The 18438-nt window shown below is 47.0% G+C and overlaps 1 protein-coding gene across 1 annotated transcript in view; it reads left to right on the top strand.

Annotated features, from left to right (window-relative positions):
* LOC134650787 (regulatory-associated protein of mTOR) overlaps positions 1 to 18438 on the top strand; it is a 70824-nt gene that overhangs the window by 44946 nt on the left and 7440 nt on the right. Inside the window, 6 exon segments of the mRNA XM_063505720.1 lie at positions 215 to 344; positions 6933 to 7079; positions 8283 to 8386; positions 10152 to 10224; positions 11304 to 11485; positions 17937 to 18129. Coding sequence (XP_063361790.1) covers positions 215 to 344; positions 6933 to 7079; positions 8283 to 8386; positions 10152 to 10224; positions 11304 to 11485; positions 17937 to 18129 — 829 coding nt within the window.

Raw genomic sequence — 18438 nt, 5'->3', positions numbered from 1 at the left:
TATACCTAATAAGTACGTAAATGTAACCGTCCTAAAGAAAAATGTGACTCACACGCCAAAATCAGGGGCGCAAATGAACTTACATAAATATTACGAGAAGGTATGACGGTAGACCGTACAATTTAACATCGCTATGGACTCAAGATGACTTAACGTCCAAGGTGATAAAACACGTCCAAGGTGACATGGGATTTATCGAAATGTTATTTTTCAGCGTTGGTGGGATCAAAAGTGCCGCGGTTAGAGACGCAAGCTTTCCACTCGCGATGTCAGTTGCCGCCGGGAGTAATACTTTTCCACCCCTACGAACAACACATTGCTTTGGCTTTCAAGGACAACTTCGGGTAAGAATACAGACCCTATTGTCCGCTGATAAGAAAAAAAAACCATACTGTGTTGTCAAAAGAAAGATTGCTTACCAAACCTGCTAGTTAGATTGAGGTTGTAATCTAAACAGTCTATATGGTTTAAGCTTTGGATTCCTCCGAAAACGGTGCCGTCATATGACGGCCGCTATAATAGCAGTGAATGACGTCACTAGAACGTTGTCTATGTAAACCAGATGGCGCGGTTTCCTAGACGGCGTTGATTGTCAACGTAACGTAAAAAAGCGGTGCCGTCATTTGGATGACGGCCGTGATGACGGATAGTTCCGTGAACGTTTTATTAGATAGCGGTGACGCCATTTTGAATAAATGACACGAGATTTGAATAAATGATTCCGTACTACGATTATTTTCCTCTTCTGATGATATTTCATCCTCCAAGTAAATAATAGATGGTCAAGCAAATCTTGTCAGTAGAAAAAGGCGCGAAATTCAAGTTTTCTATGGGACGTTATCCCTTCGCGCCTACATTTTTCAAATTTGCCGCTTTGACCTTGGTGGATGACGGTGTGTTATGACGCCGTGGTACTTTCCACATGTCGTCACCGTAAAGACGGCCGTCTTTTGCGGCCGCTATACGACGGCCGCTATATGACGGCACCGCTTTCGGAGGAATCCAAAGCTTTATTTGTTTTATTCTACTTTATCATTTCCAAATCGTGAAAATCGTGTTTCTGATGAAATATGATACGGAAGGGTAGAAAGTAACACCACTATAGTCGGGTAAATAATGAATACTTTAATAGAAATTGTTGGCCTTATATACTAATTTACATCCTTTGTCTGAGTTCAATCATGTGGAAAATCGCAATGAATCATAATTGTGTCGTCTCGAGTTACATTGGAATACCGATTATTATTGAAGCGTGAAAAGAATTATAATTTATCTATTTGTCAGCTAATCAGCTGTGATCAGCTGTGTGGCCTCACTACAACTCTCTCCTTTTTTTTTGAGACAAAAATAGTACATTTATAGAACTATTTTTGGTTTACAAATATATGTACTTAATTCTATGGTATACATATTGGTTCTTAAAGATTAAATTAACATATCTTACTGCTACCTGGATACATAATTTGCTTACATGCCTATTTCTAACATTATATTTTTAAGATAGCTATTGAATGCATTGTTGCACTAACATGTAGACATAGAAATTTACATTTTTTTTTTTTTTTTTTTTATTTAACACTCTACGGCTAAGACTATTTTAGTTTGTGTAGAAAATAATATAGGTATGTGTATATATATATATATGTTTATGTTTGTGTATGTATTTATAATATTATACTGTATGATACTATGACATATGTGAAGATAGGTTTAATGTTTAGGCTAAATAAATACTTGGGTAATATAGTATATATTGAGGAAATAAATAACATGTATGTAATAATTTTACTATAAGTAGGTAATTTTACTATATGTGTTTATCTTTACCTACATGTTATGCGTTATAGGACACTCTTTTACTTATGGTTCCTTATTTGGATGGCGGCATGTGCTTAGATCTTAGGTTTTATCTGTTTTTTGTGTTTGTTTTCTTTTTTTTTTTTTTTTATACATGGTAGGGTTTTGTTCGGTTTTTATGCATCAAATATTCTTTTTTCTGAAACTAATATTTTAACATTCTCACCTTGATCTTGAATTACCGTTAATAGTCCCGTATACACTGGGTCCATTTTATCTCTATTTTCCTTTTTCACTAATACTAAATCTCCTGTTTTATAATTTATGGGATTGGTTTTTACATCATAATTTGTTTTTCTTGATAATTTTGACTTAATTTTTGGCTGGATTTTTGTAATCTATACTTAAGGTCTATGGGATAAGAGTTAAAATTATAATGGGTCTATTTGTTTTACAATATTTGTTATATATGATTACGGTTTAATTTAAACTGTTTTTTTTAGATGCCGAAAAGTATTAAATAATACTTTTGATAATATGTCATTGACAATATAAAGGTTTCATAAAAATGTGTGTGTGTATGCTTTACTGAATGCTAATATTTGTACCTTGATTTTGAATAACAGTAATTGGCTCCTTTATACATTGGGTAGTTATAACTATGTGGTTACAAAGAACTTTTCTACATTGATGACGAACAAACTCTATCTTTTTAAATTAAGTGGGTTTTATTTTATTTTATTTTATTCATTTTTATATTTTATCATATGGACCTATTGTAGGTATGGCAAGTAGATTGTTAGTTACTTATCTTTGCTAATTCTCTTTGACATGTAAACTATTCATGAATTCACTTATTTATTATTATATTCTTGACACAATACAACGTGTATTGTATTCATATTTTACATGTAAGGTATTTTATGTGATTATTATTTTAATCTTTATTTATCTTTCATCTTAAGTTAGGGTTTTTTTTATAATATGAATATAATTGTAATTTATAAAATTATTATTATTAATTATTTAATTAAGTATATATTTTTATTGTTATTTACTTGATTTATTTATCATTATCACTGTAATTTTAGGTATTTATTTAATGTAAGTATTACGTTTAATTTAGATATGGTTAATATTCTTTGTTTTAATTTAGTTTTATTCTTAAATATATTTGGTTCATAATTTATTTAATTATTTATTTATTTTCTTTTCTGTATTGATTGAGTTGTTTTTTATTTATTTATTTAGTGTAATGTTATATTTAGATTTTCATATGTGTTTTTTTTACAGGCTGTTTTTTTTTTTTAACACATGTTTATATTAATAAACATACTATGTGTCCAAGGATATTCATGCTAGGTAACTCGACCGTACCATGATGTCTCAAGGATTCAGTGCTTGGTAAAAAAAATCTATCCTAATAGTGTTATAGTGTCTATTATTTTCCTGGGTTTTTTTCTACTTTTTTTTTTTTTCTCAATCATAATTCTTGCTCGTGATTTGTGGGAAACTGTTTATTATTCCAAGAATCGATCGCCAATGAGCCATTTTGTAATGTCTGCATTGTGACCTAATAATGTAAGCTGACTTCGTGATTCTTGTCACCTGTCTTTTAAAAAGTACACAGCGCCTTTTAATAGCGCTCTCGGTCGGCCGACCCTTTGTTTACATACAATATATTTATTAAGGATACAAAAATTCATTATTTATTATTTATTATAGCGCGCTAATACATATTACGCGTTAATATGTATTGCCAGACAGTTGTTTTCACACATCGGAACAGCTGTAAAAAACTTTCCGTGTGCCCAAGGACCGCTGCAATTGAGAGCTCGCTCGAATTGTCTAGGTTTCAAGGGTTATTGCCTGGTTGTATCCTGGTGTACCTTGCTTACATTATTTATTTCCACGAGCTTCCCAGTTTTGAAAGGAAACCATCATTTTGAAAACTTAAAGCATATAAGAGTCGCAATAACTTTTAGGTGATCAGGCTAATTGTTTGTTTGCAACACTTATCTGATTTAGCTCTCTCAATGTGTTATTTATATTTTTCCTTTCTTTTTATTTTATTTCTTTAATTATATATATATATTTTTTATAGCTACTCGTATAATACCTAAATTTTGCTTTTATCATCACATTACGTGTTGTGAATAATTTCTAGTTTTATATATATTTTTTTAATGCGTCAAATGTATAATTTTTTTTTTGTGTGGTTATTTATTTTTCTTGTTTCTATGTACTCGAAATTTTAGATGACATAGCATATGTTGCATGTGCTTCCGTATTGGTTGACGTGTGACGAGCACGCGTGGCGCGGCCTTCACAAGTCTGGTGCATTCCATTAATCATATGTTTATGTTGATTAGTAGTTAGTGTTGATATGTTTGTGTTACTTTGTATGTTTTGTTGTTATTGGTAATTTGTTGGATGTGAATATTGTTTTTCTAATTAAATTTTTGTATTATTCCTTATATTTGGTTGTTATAAGTACTTATATGAGAGTGGTGAGTGGCTGATGGCATTTTCTTATTTTTATGCAATAATTCATTAGTTATGTAGTAGATTCGCGGATTGAATATTATTGATATATAAATGTAAGTTAATGTATGTTAATGTAAGATTATTATTTATCCACTTTTTAGATTTAAAAACAAAATATCTACTCAGATTGACTACATGTCATAGAAAATCGTTAATCAATAAAAAAAAATGAAATCAAATTATTAAATTGAACAGATAATATTTAAAAAAAATAGATTATAATTCGCATTAAAGGTATTAAAGTATATGTAAGCTGAAATTATTTGACCTAAAATAATAATAATATTCTGTGTAAGTAATGTTTTCATGTATAAAATAATAATGTGTTTTGGAATAGTAATGAAGTGCTGACATATAAAATACTTCTATTTTACCAATAAAAGTTTGATTGATTAATTGTAATAGTGATATGATTTGATTGGGTTTTTTTTTTTTTTTTTTTTTTAAACACGAAATTAATTTGTAACTGGTTAAGAGGGCCTTTGCAAAAATATATTAAATATATGTTACCTATTGAAAACCAAATGGTGTGAAAGCTACTTTTTTTTTTTTTTTTTATGTTAAATTGGATAATAATTTGAAAAGACCATAAGTGATGTTGTTTAATGTGTGGAATAGTAGATTCTAGTGTTTGTCAGCTTGTCAAAGTTAATGTTAGGTTAGTTTGTTAGTGGTTTTGTCTTTATCTTGGGAAATGGGTTTTGTTTTGAAATGTTAGGTTAGTTTGTTAGTGTTAGTGTTAGTGGTGGGTGGTGGTGGGTTAGTGGGTTGTTGTTGTTTTAAACGAAGCTAAATTATGATATTATGATGTTAATGTTAGTGTTATTGTTAGTTATGGGTGGTGGTGGGTTAGTGGTTTGTTTTGTTTTTACTGAAGCTAAATGATGTTAGTATGACGTCAATGTTAGTGTTATTGTCGAGGTGGTTTTTTTTTATGTTGTAGCCTTTAAAATATATAATATACTTAAGTTAATTGCAAAAATGGGAATAATGGAATGCACCCCCGTGTTAATTATTTAATGTTGCTGATTGTGTAAAGTTTTTTGAGTTAACCATGCGACGCGTTATATGTGTATTGTTTGTTTAAATTTTTGTTTATTTGTTTTAATTAACGAATGATGCACTGGTTGAAATTATTGATGGATATTAGAAAATGTTTTTATGTTATTTTTTGTTTTATTTTAATTAGTTGTTGATATTTAATTTTATCTATATGTATGTTTTATTACTTGTTTTATTTTAATAAGTTGTTGATATTCAATTTTATCTATATGTACATATATAACCATTTTTTTTTTTACTGTGAAAAATATATTTTTGTTTTTTTGTTTACCTTAAAATTAATTACTTGTGGTTAACTGGTGAATATGTATTTTATATGTATATATATATATATTTTTTTTGACATGTATTCATGTTTTGTTTTTCGTCATAAAGTAGTAATCGTAAATTAATTGAAATTGTATTAATAGATAAATAGATGGTAGAATTTGGAATATCGCTCGCAGACGAATCTGCATATTTGAAGAATAGATTATACATTATTAAGATTATAGATCTATCTTCCCATAGATAGATAAATTATGGATTTGATTAATATTATACTTAATGATAATTTAAACTGATAATTTTAATAAGGCGAGAAAAATAAATAATAATCTTTAGTAGTTGGTGTGCTTGCTTACTTGTTAGTTTTCATATGCTTTTCCTTCGTCTTCTATAGGTTTCGATGCTGTTTTGGTCGTCATGTTCGCTTGGCTGCGGCATACTTATCGGCTTCGGTTCTGCTTCCTGGAAGTGTTGACTCTGTTATGTCCATGAGGCGGTTGGTGGTCTGGCCGGGTTGGTAGTTGGGGTCGACGTTGAAAACCAGGTTGTTTTGTGGCCCACTGGACTGATCTTTTTGAGGCTTTCTGTCCCTTGGTATCTACCGTTATCATTATTGTTATCATTGTCACTGTGCCGCTGTCAGCTTGGCTAGTGCTTGCGCTGTTGGACGCCTCCTTCGGAGCGATGATGACCTTTCCTTTTTGGTAGGTTTTAGCGGGCTGGCTGTCCATGACCTCGGGTTGGTGCTTGGTTCGGCTTGGCTGGGCTGGTCGGCGCGATCTTCGTTCGTGTATCTATTTTATGCTGCTGGGCTAGCTGGCTGACTGGGTGGCTGGCTGGCTGGGTGGCTGGCTGGGCTACTGGGCGGCGTCTAAACTGGGGCTGCCTCAAGCAGCCCGACTGGCAGGGTCGCCATGATCTATGATACGGAAGGGTAGAAAGTAACACCACTATAGTCGGGTAAATAATGAATACTTTAATAGAAATTGTTGGCCTTATATACTAATTTACATCCTTTGTCTGAGTTCAATCATGTGGAAAATCGCAATGAATCATAATTGTGTCGTCTCGAGTTACATTGGAATACCGATTATTATTGAAGCGTGAAAAGAATTATAATTTATCTATTTGTCAGCTAATCAGCTGTGATCAGCTGTGTGGCCTCACTACACTGATATGAAGTGGTTGTAGAGGCTTATTGTGTCATATAAGCATGACAGAGTTGTCTCCGTATTTATGTTTTGTTTTTGTATGTGCAGGATTTGGGATTGGGGCACAGCGGCCAAGTTATGCGTGGGCGCGTGGCGCAAGACGTGGGGCCGAGTCACAGCCCTCGCCTACCTCAACGCCCACGAGAGGGCGCTGCTCGCAGTCGCTAGTCATCAGGGACACGTCGCCATTTATAGGTGAAAATCCCATTACTACTTTTACATTTTTAGGGTTCCGTACCCAAAGGGTAAAAACGGGACCCTATTACTAAGACTCCGCTGTCCGTCCGTCTGTTACCAGGCTGTATCTCACGCACCGTGATAGCTAGACAGTTGAAATTTTCACAGATGATGTATTTCTGTTGCCGCTATAACAACAAATACTAAAAACAGAATAAAATAAAGATTTAAGAGGGGCTCCCATACAACGAACGTGATTTTTGACCGAAGTTAAGCAACGTCGGGCGGGGTCAGTACTTGGATGGGTGACCGTTTTTTTGCTTGTTTTGCTCTATTTTTTGTTGATGGTGCGGAACCCTCCGTGCGCGAGTCCGACTCGCACTTGGCCGGTTTTTTTTTGAAAAATCACAGTGGTGACGTTGCATACTAAGTTTCTCGAAGTTTCAATGGAACTAGGTATCGCAAACTTTAATATTGACTAGTCAGTTGAGCATTTTCTCTTTTGAGTCTCGGTCGGAGACGTGCTTTTAGTTTTGCATTTTACTGTTCATGCTATGATCTATAGTTAACATATGGATATAATAGTTTGTCAAAGGACTGTCTCATTTCAAACATAGACAGAGAGAATCATCCTATCTTTGTCTTACACTAGTACTAGCACCCAAAAGAAAAGGATGAGTATAGTTTACCTGGTTCTTACTGACTGACAAATTGGTTTGACCAATTATAATAGGCTACATGACTAATTTTTTTTATGGTATCAATCGATCGGGTTTGTTTTTAGGATCAAATGTCTATATGGGACCCATTGCATTAAAGTAACACAAAAGTCAGAAATTGTAGTCAAAGTCCGACAGTCGCACTTCACTAGCGAAACGCCCTATACAAAACGGCCAGAGGCCGTGACGTCATCGCCCATCTTGTAGTATGGACAAAACAAGAAAATTGCGTTTTTGTCGGTGAAATATTGCGTTTATGTATATAGTTGCTATACAATATTTTTTTGGATGAAATGTAAGGAATCGAATGGTACACTTACTTTTATCGTTTTTGGAAGTTAAAAAAAACTTAAATTTTGAAACATTCAGGTCTTGTATTTTTGTAAATTTTCAATATTTTATTTTAATATCCACATTATTGCGATAGATTGCTCGTTTGCTATCTATTTTACTAGATTTTGTTATAAAATTCAACATGTGTCATCATCCCTATTGTGTGCAGGCCAACCGGCAGCAGTATGGAGCCGGCTCTAGTGTCCGCGTGGCGCGCGCTCGACGTGCGGCCCGCGGCCGACTACCGCCCGCCCCCCGCACAACCCCTCTACAGTACGTATACTCACAGAGCCTTTATTACATAACAAATAAGGTTCATATTCCTGTGGTCCACGTTCATTCACAACCCCTCCATAGTACGTATACTTACAGGGTCTTATTGCAGAACAAATAAGGTTTATATTCCTGTGGTCCACGTTCATTGACACCTCTACAGTACGTATACTCACAGGGCTTTATTACAGTACAAATAAGGTTTATATTCCTGTGGTCCACGTTCATTGACACCTCTACAGTACGTATACTTACAGGGCCTTTATTATAGAACAAATAAGGTTTATATTCCTGTGGTCCACGTTCATTCACAACCCCTCTACAGTACGTATACTCACAGGGCTTTATTACAGTACAAATAAGGTTTATATTCCTGTGGTCCATGTTCATTCACAACCCCTCTGCAGTACGTATACTCACAGGGCTTTATTACAGTACAAATAAGGTTTATATTCCTGTGGTCCATTTTCATTCACAACCCCTCTACAGTACGTATACTCACAGGGCTTTATTACAGTACAAATAAGGTTTATATTCCTGTGGTCCACGTTCATTGACACCTCTACAGTACGTATACTCACAGGGCTTTATTACAGAACAAATAAGGTTCATATTCCTGTGGTCCACGTTCATTCACAACCCCTCTACAGTACCTATACTCACAGGGCTTTATTACAGTACAAATAAGGTTTATATTCCTGTGGTCCACATTCATTGACACCTCTACAGTACGTATACTTACAGGGCCTTTATTATAGAACAAATAAGGTTTATATTCCTGTGGTCCACGTTCATTCACAACCCCTCTACAGTACGTATACTCACAGGGCTTTATTACAGTACAAATAAGGTTTATATTCCTGTGGTCCACGTTCATTGACACCTCTACAGTACGTATACTTACAGGGCCTTTATTACAGAACAAATAAGGTTTATATTCCTGTGGTCCACGTTCATTCACAGCCCCTCTACTGTACGTATACTTACAGGGCTATATTACAGTACAAATAAGGTTTATATTCCTGTGGTCCATGTTCATTCACAACCCCTCTACAGTACCTATACTTACAGGGTCTTATTACAGAACAAATAAGGTTTATATTCATGAGGTCGACGGTCAAATGACAAAAAAACTATTACCCGAAATGACTAGCGTAGTTAGTGTAGCGTTGTCTGTAGTGTGTTGCGGCAAATGTATTCCGGAACCACTAAGATTAGTCTGTGTGTGTGTATTTTGAGGTTTCTATAGCCTCCTAAGGCCCAAGATCCTACCTATAGGATCTTCAGTTCGATGAAATTTAAACCATATTCAATTGGAACGGAGTTGCATTTCATTTGTCTCGTTTAATTTTCAAACAAATAAAAATCTACTCTATTCCCTGCACTATAGGTTCAAATTTCAGTGGCTTTTGGGTTTTTCATTTGTATGGCTGGACCTTAGGAGGATAGCGTGAAAACTCGTCCACGGAATAAACCTAAAGCCGATCATGTTTTTCATTGTGTCTTACAACTCTTCACACTTCTCTACAAGACCAAGCATGCTTCATTCCATTAACACATTCATTGCCACCCAGCCAAACAAGACATCCGCGCCAGGCCACAACAATTTCATCATATAACGCTGTAGTACCACGATCCCGACTATCGGGTCGTCCGGCCTGGGAACGAAATCATAAAATACCCGATAGTCGGGTTTTCGGCACTGAATGTGTTATATCATGGCATTGTGTGCGTGGCGTGGGGGCTGACGGGTGCGTGTGCGCAGGTCTGGCGCAGCTGGTGTCCGAGCAGTTCCTGTCCGCGGACGAGCGCGCCGCGCCGCCGCCGCAGGACCGTGAGTTCATCCACATAGCCATTACTAACTTCATACTATACATACGCCTGCTTCACCTAAACATAACCTTATCACACTGATCAGGACCAGTGTATAAGCGAGCCAGCGCTATGCGCGTATATAGCGATGTCCGGCTCGCATACCGGAGAGACGCGCGGATCCGCGGTGTGTGATAATGATAAGCAAGGCTCTGAAAAACGGCCGCGTTTTGAAATCATTCATTCATGGCATCATATCATTTACTAGCGACCCGCCCCGGCTTCGCACGGGTTAACAAATTATACATAAACCTTGCTTTATCACTCTATCTATAAAAAAAAACGCATCAAAATCCGTTGCGTAGTTTTAAAAATCTAAGCATACATAGGGACAGACAGCGGGAAGCGACTTTGTCTTATATTATGTAGTGACTAGTGATACATATTATGCTTCAATACGGAGTATAAATTGGAGCGTTAATTTATGTATTTTTTTTTTTATTAATGTTCGAGGATGCGTGGCCACGAATGTGTTTTTTAAAAACCAATAAAATGTTGCCCACTAGAGCTGCGCTGAGTGAAGATCGGTTAATGGGTTGATTCTATTAGTTCTTAACAGACACATCCGTTGCTACGCATCCTCGCACATTAATTGAGGCTTCTAGTGTTTATGAATAACATTATTCGAATTATAAACTGAATTAGATGTCATATATCAAAGAAAAAAAAAACACCACCACCACCACTCCGGCCTTCACCACTGAAAGGCTTCGTCACTTTTTCTTTGATATATGACGTCTATTTCAGTTTATAATTTATATAAAAACACAAATCAAAAGTATTTAATAATATAATTTGATTTGTTCCCAAAGTTGATTTGAACATTATTCGATCTAGGACTCTTGCCTATAGCGTGAATGTGTACATTTGACAGACGCCCTCGGTGCGGCCGGGGTGGCGGGCGTGCCGGCCTACAGCCCCCCTCCACCCCCCGTGCTGCTGCGCTGGTGCGCTCGGCGCCGCTCGCTCGCGCTGGCCGGGTTGTCCAGCACCATACGGCTGTGGGACGCCAGCACGGAGCTACTAGAAGCGGATATAAACACAGGTAATCACTAGACACCCTCGGTGCGGCCGGGGTGGCGGGCGTGCCGGCCTACAGCCCCCCTCCACCCCCCGTGCTGCTGCGCTGGTGCGCTCGGCGCCGCTCGCTCGCGCTGGCCGGGTTGTCCAGCACCATACGGCTGTGGGACGCCAGCACGGAGCTACTAGAAGCGGATATAAACACAGGTAATCACTAGACACCCTCGGTGCGGCCGGGGTGGCGGGCGTGCCGGCCTACAGCCCCCCTCCACCCCCCGTGCTGCTGCGCTGGTGCGCTCGGCGCCGCTCGCTCGCGCTGGCCGGGTTGTCCAGCACCATACGGCTGTGGGACGCCAGCACGGAGCTACTAGAAGCGGATATAAACACAGGTAATCACTAGACACCCTCGGTGCGGCCGGGGTGGCGGGCGTGCCGGCCTACAGCCCCCCTCCACCCCCCGTGCTGCTGCGCTGGTGCGCTCGGCGCCGCTCGCTCGCGCTGGCCGGGTTGTCCAGCACCATACGGCTGTGGGACGCCAGCACGGAGCTACTAGAAGCGGATATAAACACAGGTAATCACTAGACACCCTCGGTGCGGCCGGGGTGGCGGGCGTGCCGGCCTACAGCCCCCCTCCACCCCCCGTGCTGCTGCGCTGGTGCGCTCGGCGCCGCTCGCTCGCGCTGGCCGGGTTGTCCAGCACCATACGGCTGTGGGACGCCAGCACGGAGCTACTAGAAGCGGATATAAACACAGGTAATCACTAGACACCCTCGGTGCGGCCGGGGTGGCGGGCGTGCCGGCCTACAGCCCCCCTCCACCCCCCGTGCTGCTGCGCTGGTGCGCTCGGCGCCGCTCGCTCGCGCTGGCCGGGTTGTCCAGCACCATACGGCTGTGGGACGCCAGCACGGAGCTACTAGAAGCGGATATAAACACAGGTAATCACTAGACACCCTCGGTGCGGCCGGGGTGGCGGGCGTGCCGGCCTACAGCCCCCCTCCACCCCCCGTGCTGCTGCGCTGGTGCGCTCGGCGCCGCTCGCTCGCGCTGGCCGGGTTGTCCAGCACCATACGGCTGTGGGACGCCAGCACGGAGCTACTAGAAGCGGATATAAACACAGGTAATCACTAGACACCCTCGGTGCGGCCGGGGTGGCGGGCGTGCCGGCCTACAGCCCCCCTCCACCCCCCGTGCTGCTGCGCTGGTGCGCTCGGCGCCGCTCGCTCGCGCTGGCCGGGTTGTCCAGCACCATACGGCTGTGGGACGCCAGCACGGAGCTACTAGAAGCGGATATAAACACAGGTAATCACTAGACACCCTCGGTGCGGCCGGGGTGGCGGGCGTGCCGGCCTACAGCCCCCCTCCACCCCCCGTGCTGCTGCGCTGGTGCGCTCGGCGCCGCTCGCTCGCGCTGGCCGGGTTGTCCAGCACCATACGGCTGTGGGACGCCAGCACGGAGCTACTAGAAGCGGATATAAACACAGGTAATCACTAGACACCCTCGGTGCGGCCGGGGTGGCGGGCGTGCCGGCCTACAGCCCCCCTCCACCCCCCGTGCTGCTGCGCTGGTGCGCTCGGCGCCGCTCGCTCGCGCTGGCCGGGTTGTCCAGCACCATACGGCTGTGGGACGCCAGCACGGAGCTACTAGAAGCGGATATAAACACAGGTAATCACTAGACACCCTCGGTGCGGCCGGGGTGGCGGGCGTGCCGGCCTACAGCCCCCCTCCACCCCCCGTGCTGCTGCGCTGGTGCGCTCGGCGCCGCTCGCTCGCGCTGGCCGGGTTGTCCAGCACCATACGGCTGTGGGACGCCAGCACGGAGCTACTAGAAGCGGATATAAACACAGGTAATCACTAGACACCCTCGGTGCGGCCGGGGTGGCGGGCGTGCCGGCCTACAGCCCCCCTCCACCCCCCGTGCTGCTGCGCTGGTGCGCTCGGCGCCGCTCGCTCGCGCTGGCCGGGTTGTCCAGCACCATACGGCTGTGGGACGCCAGCACGGAGCTACTAGAAGCGGATATAAACACAGGTAATCACTAGACACCCTCGGTGCGGCCGGGGTGGCGGGCGTGCCGGCCTACAGCCCCCCTCCACCCCCCGTGCTGCTGCGCTGGTGCGCTCGGCGCCGCTCGCTCGCGCTGGCCGGGTTGTCCAGCACCATACGGCTGTGGGACGCCAGCACGGAGCTACTAGAAGCGGATATAAACACAGGTAATCACTAGACACCCTCGGTGCGGCCGGGGTGGCGGGCGTGCCGGCCTACAGCCCCCCTCCACCCCCCGTGCTGCTGCGCTGGTGCGCTCGGCGCCGCTCGCTCGCGCTGGCCGGGTTGTCCAGCACCATACGGCTGTGGGACGCCAGCACGGAGCTACTAGAAGCGGATATAAACACAGGTAATCACTAGACACCCTCGGTGCGGCCGGGGTGGCGGGCGTGCCGGCCTACAGCCCCCCTCCACCCCCCGTGCTGCTGCGCTGGTGCGCTCGGCGCCGCTCGCTCGCGCTGGCCGGGTTGTCCAGCACCATACGGCTGTGGGACGCCAGCACGGAGCTACTAGAAGCGGATATAAACACAGGTAATCACTAGACACCCTCGGTGCGGCCGGGGTGGCGGGCGTGCCGGCCTACAGCCCCCCTCCACCCCCCGTGCTGCTGCGCTGGTGCGCTCGGCGCCGCTCGCTCGCGCTGGCCGGGTTGTCCAGCACCATACGGCTGTGGGACGCCAGCACGGAGCTACTAGAAGCGGATATAAACACAGGTAATCACTAGACACCCTCGGTGCGGCCGGGGTGGCGGGCGTGCCGGCCTACAGCCCCCCTCCACCCCCCGTGCTGCTGCGCTGGTGCGCTCGGCGCCGCTCGCTCGCGCTGGCCGGGTTGTCCAGCACCATACGGCTGTGGGACGCCAGCACGGAGCTACTAGAAGCGGATATAAACACAGGTAATCACTAGACACCCTCGGTGCGGCCGGGGTGGCGGGCGTGCCGGCCTACAGCCCCCCTCCACCCCCCGTGCTGCTGCGCTGGTGCGCTCGGCGCCGCTCGCTCGCGCTGGCCGGGTTGTCCAGCACCATACGGCTGTGGGACGCCAGCACGGAGCTACTAGAAGCGGATATAAACACAGGTAATCACTAGACACCCTCGGTGCGGCCGGGGTGGCGGGCGTGCCGGCCTACAGCCCCCCTCCACCCCCCGTGCTGCTGCGCTGGTGCGCTCGGCGCCGCTCGCTCGCGCTGGCCGGGTTGTCCAGCACCATACGGCTGTGGGACGCCAGCACGGAGCTACTAGAAGCGGATATAAACACAGGTAATCACTAGACACCCTCGGTGCGGCCGGGGTGGCGGGCGTGCCGGCCTACAGCCCCCCTCCACCCCCCGTGCTGCTGCGCTGGTGCGCTCGGCGCCGCTCGCTCGCGCTGGCCGGGTTGTCCAGCACCATACGGCTGTGGGACGCCAGCACGGAGCTACTAGAAGCGGATATAAACACAGGTAATCACTAGACACCCTCGGTGCGGCCGGGGTGGCGGGCGTGCCGGCCTACAGCCCCCCTCCACCCCCCGTGCTGCTGCGCTGGTGCGCTCGGCGCCGCTCGCTCGCGCTGGCCGGGTTGTCCAGCACCATACGGCTGTGGGACGCCAGCACGGAGCTACTAGAAGCGGATATAAACACAGGTAATCACTAGACACCCTCGGTGCGGCCGGGGTGGCGGGCGTGCCGGCCTACAGCCCCCCTCCACCCCCCGTGCTGCTGCGCTGGTGCGCTCGGCGCCGCTCGCTCGCGCTGGCCGGGTTGTCCAGCACCATACGGCTGTGGGACGCCAGCACGGAGCTACTAGAAGCGGATATAAACACAGGTAATCACTAGACACCCTCGGTGCGGCCGGGGTGGCGGGCGTGCCGGCCTACAGCCCCCCTCCACCCCCCGTGCTGCTGCGCTGGTGCGCTCGGCGCCGCTCGCTCGCGCTGGCCGGGTTGTCCAGCACCATACGGCTGTGGGACGCCAGCACGGAGCTACTAGAAGCGGATATAAACACAGGTAATCACTAGACACCCTCGGTGCGGCCGGGGTGGCGGGCGTGCCGGCCTACAGCCCCCCTCCACCCCCCGTGCTGCTGCGCTGGTGCGCTCGGCGCCGCTCGCTCGCGCTGGCCGGGTTGTCCAGCACCATACGGCTGTGGGACGCCAGCACGGAGCTACTAGAAGCGGATATAAACACAGGTAATCACTAGACACCCTCGGTGCGGCCGGGGTGGCGGGCGTGCCGGCCTACAGCCCCCCTCCACCCCCCGTGCTGCTGCGCTGGTGCGCTCGGCGCCGCTCGCTCGCGCTGGCCGGGTTGTCCAGCACCATACGGCTGTGGGACGCCAGCACGGAGCTACTAGAAGCGGATATAAACACAGGTAATCACTAGACACCCTCGGTGCGGCCGGGGTGGCGGGCGTGCCGGCCTACAGCCCCCCTCCACCCCCCGTGCTGCTGCGCTGGTGCGCTCGGCGCCGCTCGCTCGCGCTGGCCGGGTTGTCCAGCACCATACGGCTGTGGGACGCCAGCACGGAGCTACTAGAAGCGGATATAAACACAGGTAATCACTAGACACCCTCGGTGCGGCCGGGGTGGCGGGCGTGCCGGCCTACAGCCCCCCTCCACCCCCCGTGCTGCTGCGCTGGTGCGCTCGGCGCCGCTCGCTCGCGCTGGCCGGGTTGTCCAGCACCATACGGCTGTGGGACGCCAGCACGGAGCTACTAGAAGCGGATATAAACACAGGTAATCACTAGACACCCTCGGTGCGGCCGGGGTGGCGGGCGTGCCGGCCTACAGCCCCCCTCCACCCCCCGTGCTGCTGCGCTGGTGCGCTCGGCGCCGCTCGCTCGCGCTGGCCGGGTTGTCCAGCACCATACGGCTGTGGGACGCCAGCACGGAGCTACTAGAAGCGGATATAAACACAGGTAATCACTAGACACCCTCGGTGCGGCCGGGGTGGCGGGCGTGCCGGCCTACAGCCCCCCTCCACCCCCCGTGCTGCTGCGCTGGTGCGCTCGGCGCCGCTCGCTCGCGCTGGCCGGGTTGTCCAGCACCATACGGCTGTGGGACGCCAGCACGGAGCTACTAGAAGCGGATATAAACACAGGTAATCACTAGACACCCTCGGTGCGGCCGGGGTGGCGGGCGTGCCGGCCTACAGCCCCCCTCCACCCCCCGTGCTGCTGCGCTGGTGCGCTCGGCGCCGCTCGCTCGCGCTGGCCGGGTTGTCCAGCACCATACGGCTGTGGGACGCCAGCACGGAGCTACTAGAAGCGGATATAAACACAGGTAATCACTAGACACCCTCGGTGCGGCCGGGGTGGCGGGCGTGCCGGCCTACAGCCCCCCTCCACCCCCCGTGCTGCTGCGCTGGTGCGCTCGGCGCCGCTCGCTCGCGCTGGCCGGGTTGTCCAGCACCATACGGCTGTGGGACGCCAGCACGGAGCTACTAGAAGCGGATATAAACACAGGTAATCACTAGACACCCTCGGTGCGGCCGGGGTGGCGGGCGTGCCGGCCTACAGCCCCCCTCCACCCCCCGTGCTGCTGCGCTGGTGCGCTCGGCGCCGCTCGCTCGCGCTGGCCGGGTTGTCCAGCACCATACGGCTGTGGGACGCCAGCACGGAGCTACTGGAAGCCGATATAAACACAGGTAATCACTAGAGATGCCACGAATATTCGGTATTCGGCCACTTTGCCGAATATTCGGTATTCGGCCGAATACCGAATATCTGTCGCACCTACATAAAAAGAAAAATTGCACAATAAAAATAACCAAAAACTATGTAGGTATATTTAGAATGTGTTCTTGGAAAGTTGTTAAATACGAAGACCCTTTTTTGAGCATTTGTTGATTAAAAAACATTTTGTTTTTATCATGAGTCTGTTTTGTTTGATTCATGAATGCTGTTCAACAAAAATATATCTTAGCTAACGTCGTGTAACGTTGAGCTTTGTTAGCGATCAGTTTTCATAATAATTGTGACTCAAAATGTTCGCATGTCATGCCGAATATTCGGTATTCGGCCGAGAGAGGGGCCGAATATTCGGTATTCGGCCAAAACCACTATTCGGGGCATCTCTAGTAATCACTAGCGGCGTTATTCATAAACGGCTGCTAAGTTCATCAGCTGATGAGTGTCGTTTATTCCTCCTTATGACATAACGACAAATAGGGCGAACAACGATCATAAACTGATTATATTAGCAGCCGTTTGTGAATAACGCCGTAACAGTCTAAAATGTGGTAAGTAGCACCACAATCACTCGAAATGTTTGCTGTACTTCGAATATTGGTCCTGACGGTGAAAATCAGCATTTTTTATTGGTGTGCGGTCCGTTAATTATTTTTTTTTTCCATATTCTCGATTTAAAGTAAAAATTGTTTTAACGTTTCACAAAGAGTTTCCGATTCGTTAGATTATTTTACGGGATCCACTCAAGATTTTAGATATTTGCCGGCTAAGCAGACGCAACTAATTAAATCCATCTATCACATCTCGCAATTTAATGCACACCAGGCGGTCTAGCATGAGTCGCGTCCTCGCGCGCGAGTCCATACTCGAAGTCGCGCTCGATCATCATCAAATGAGTACATCAGGTGTCCCGTGTCGACCTTTTCTAAGAGCTCGTGTATGTCGCAGAATGCGAGAGCGCAGCGACGTCCCTGTGGCGCGGCTCGACGGACGCGTGGTCGCTGGTGGCGGGCTTCGCGGACGGCTCCGTGCGCGCCTGGGACGCGCGCGCCGCCGCCGCCGCGCTCGCCGCGCACCACCACCGCGCGCCCGTGCTGTGCGCCGTGCCCAGGACCAGCACGCACAAGCTGGTCGCCGGCTGGTCAGTATATACTAACACCTGTAGGTCTCACACTAGACACCCGCACCACCACCGCGCGCCCGTGCTGTGCGCCGTGCCCAGGACCAGCACGCACAAGCTGGTCGCCGGCTGGTCAGTATATACTAACACCTGTAGGTCTCACACTAGACACCCGCACCACCACCGCGCGCCCGTGCTGTGCGCCGTGCCCAGGACCAGCACGCACAAGCTGGTCGCCGGCTGGTCAGTATATACTAACACCTGTAGGTCTCACACTAGACACCCGCACCACCACCGCGCGCCCGTGCTGTGCGCCGTGCCCAGGACCAG

Source organism: Cydia amplana, chromosome 9 (genome assembly GCF_948474715.1).
Source record: "Cydia amplana chromosome 9, ilCydAmpl1.1, whole genome shotgun sequence".
Taxonomy (NCBI): Eukaryota; Metazoa; Arthropoda; class Insecta; order Lepidoptera; family Tortricidae; genus Cydia; species Cydia amplana.
The sequence above is the reverse complement of the archived record's forward strand: the minus strand, read 5'-3'. Positions and strand labels throughout refer to the sequence as shown.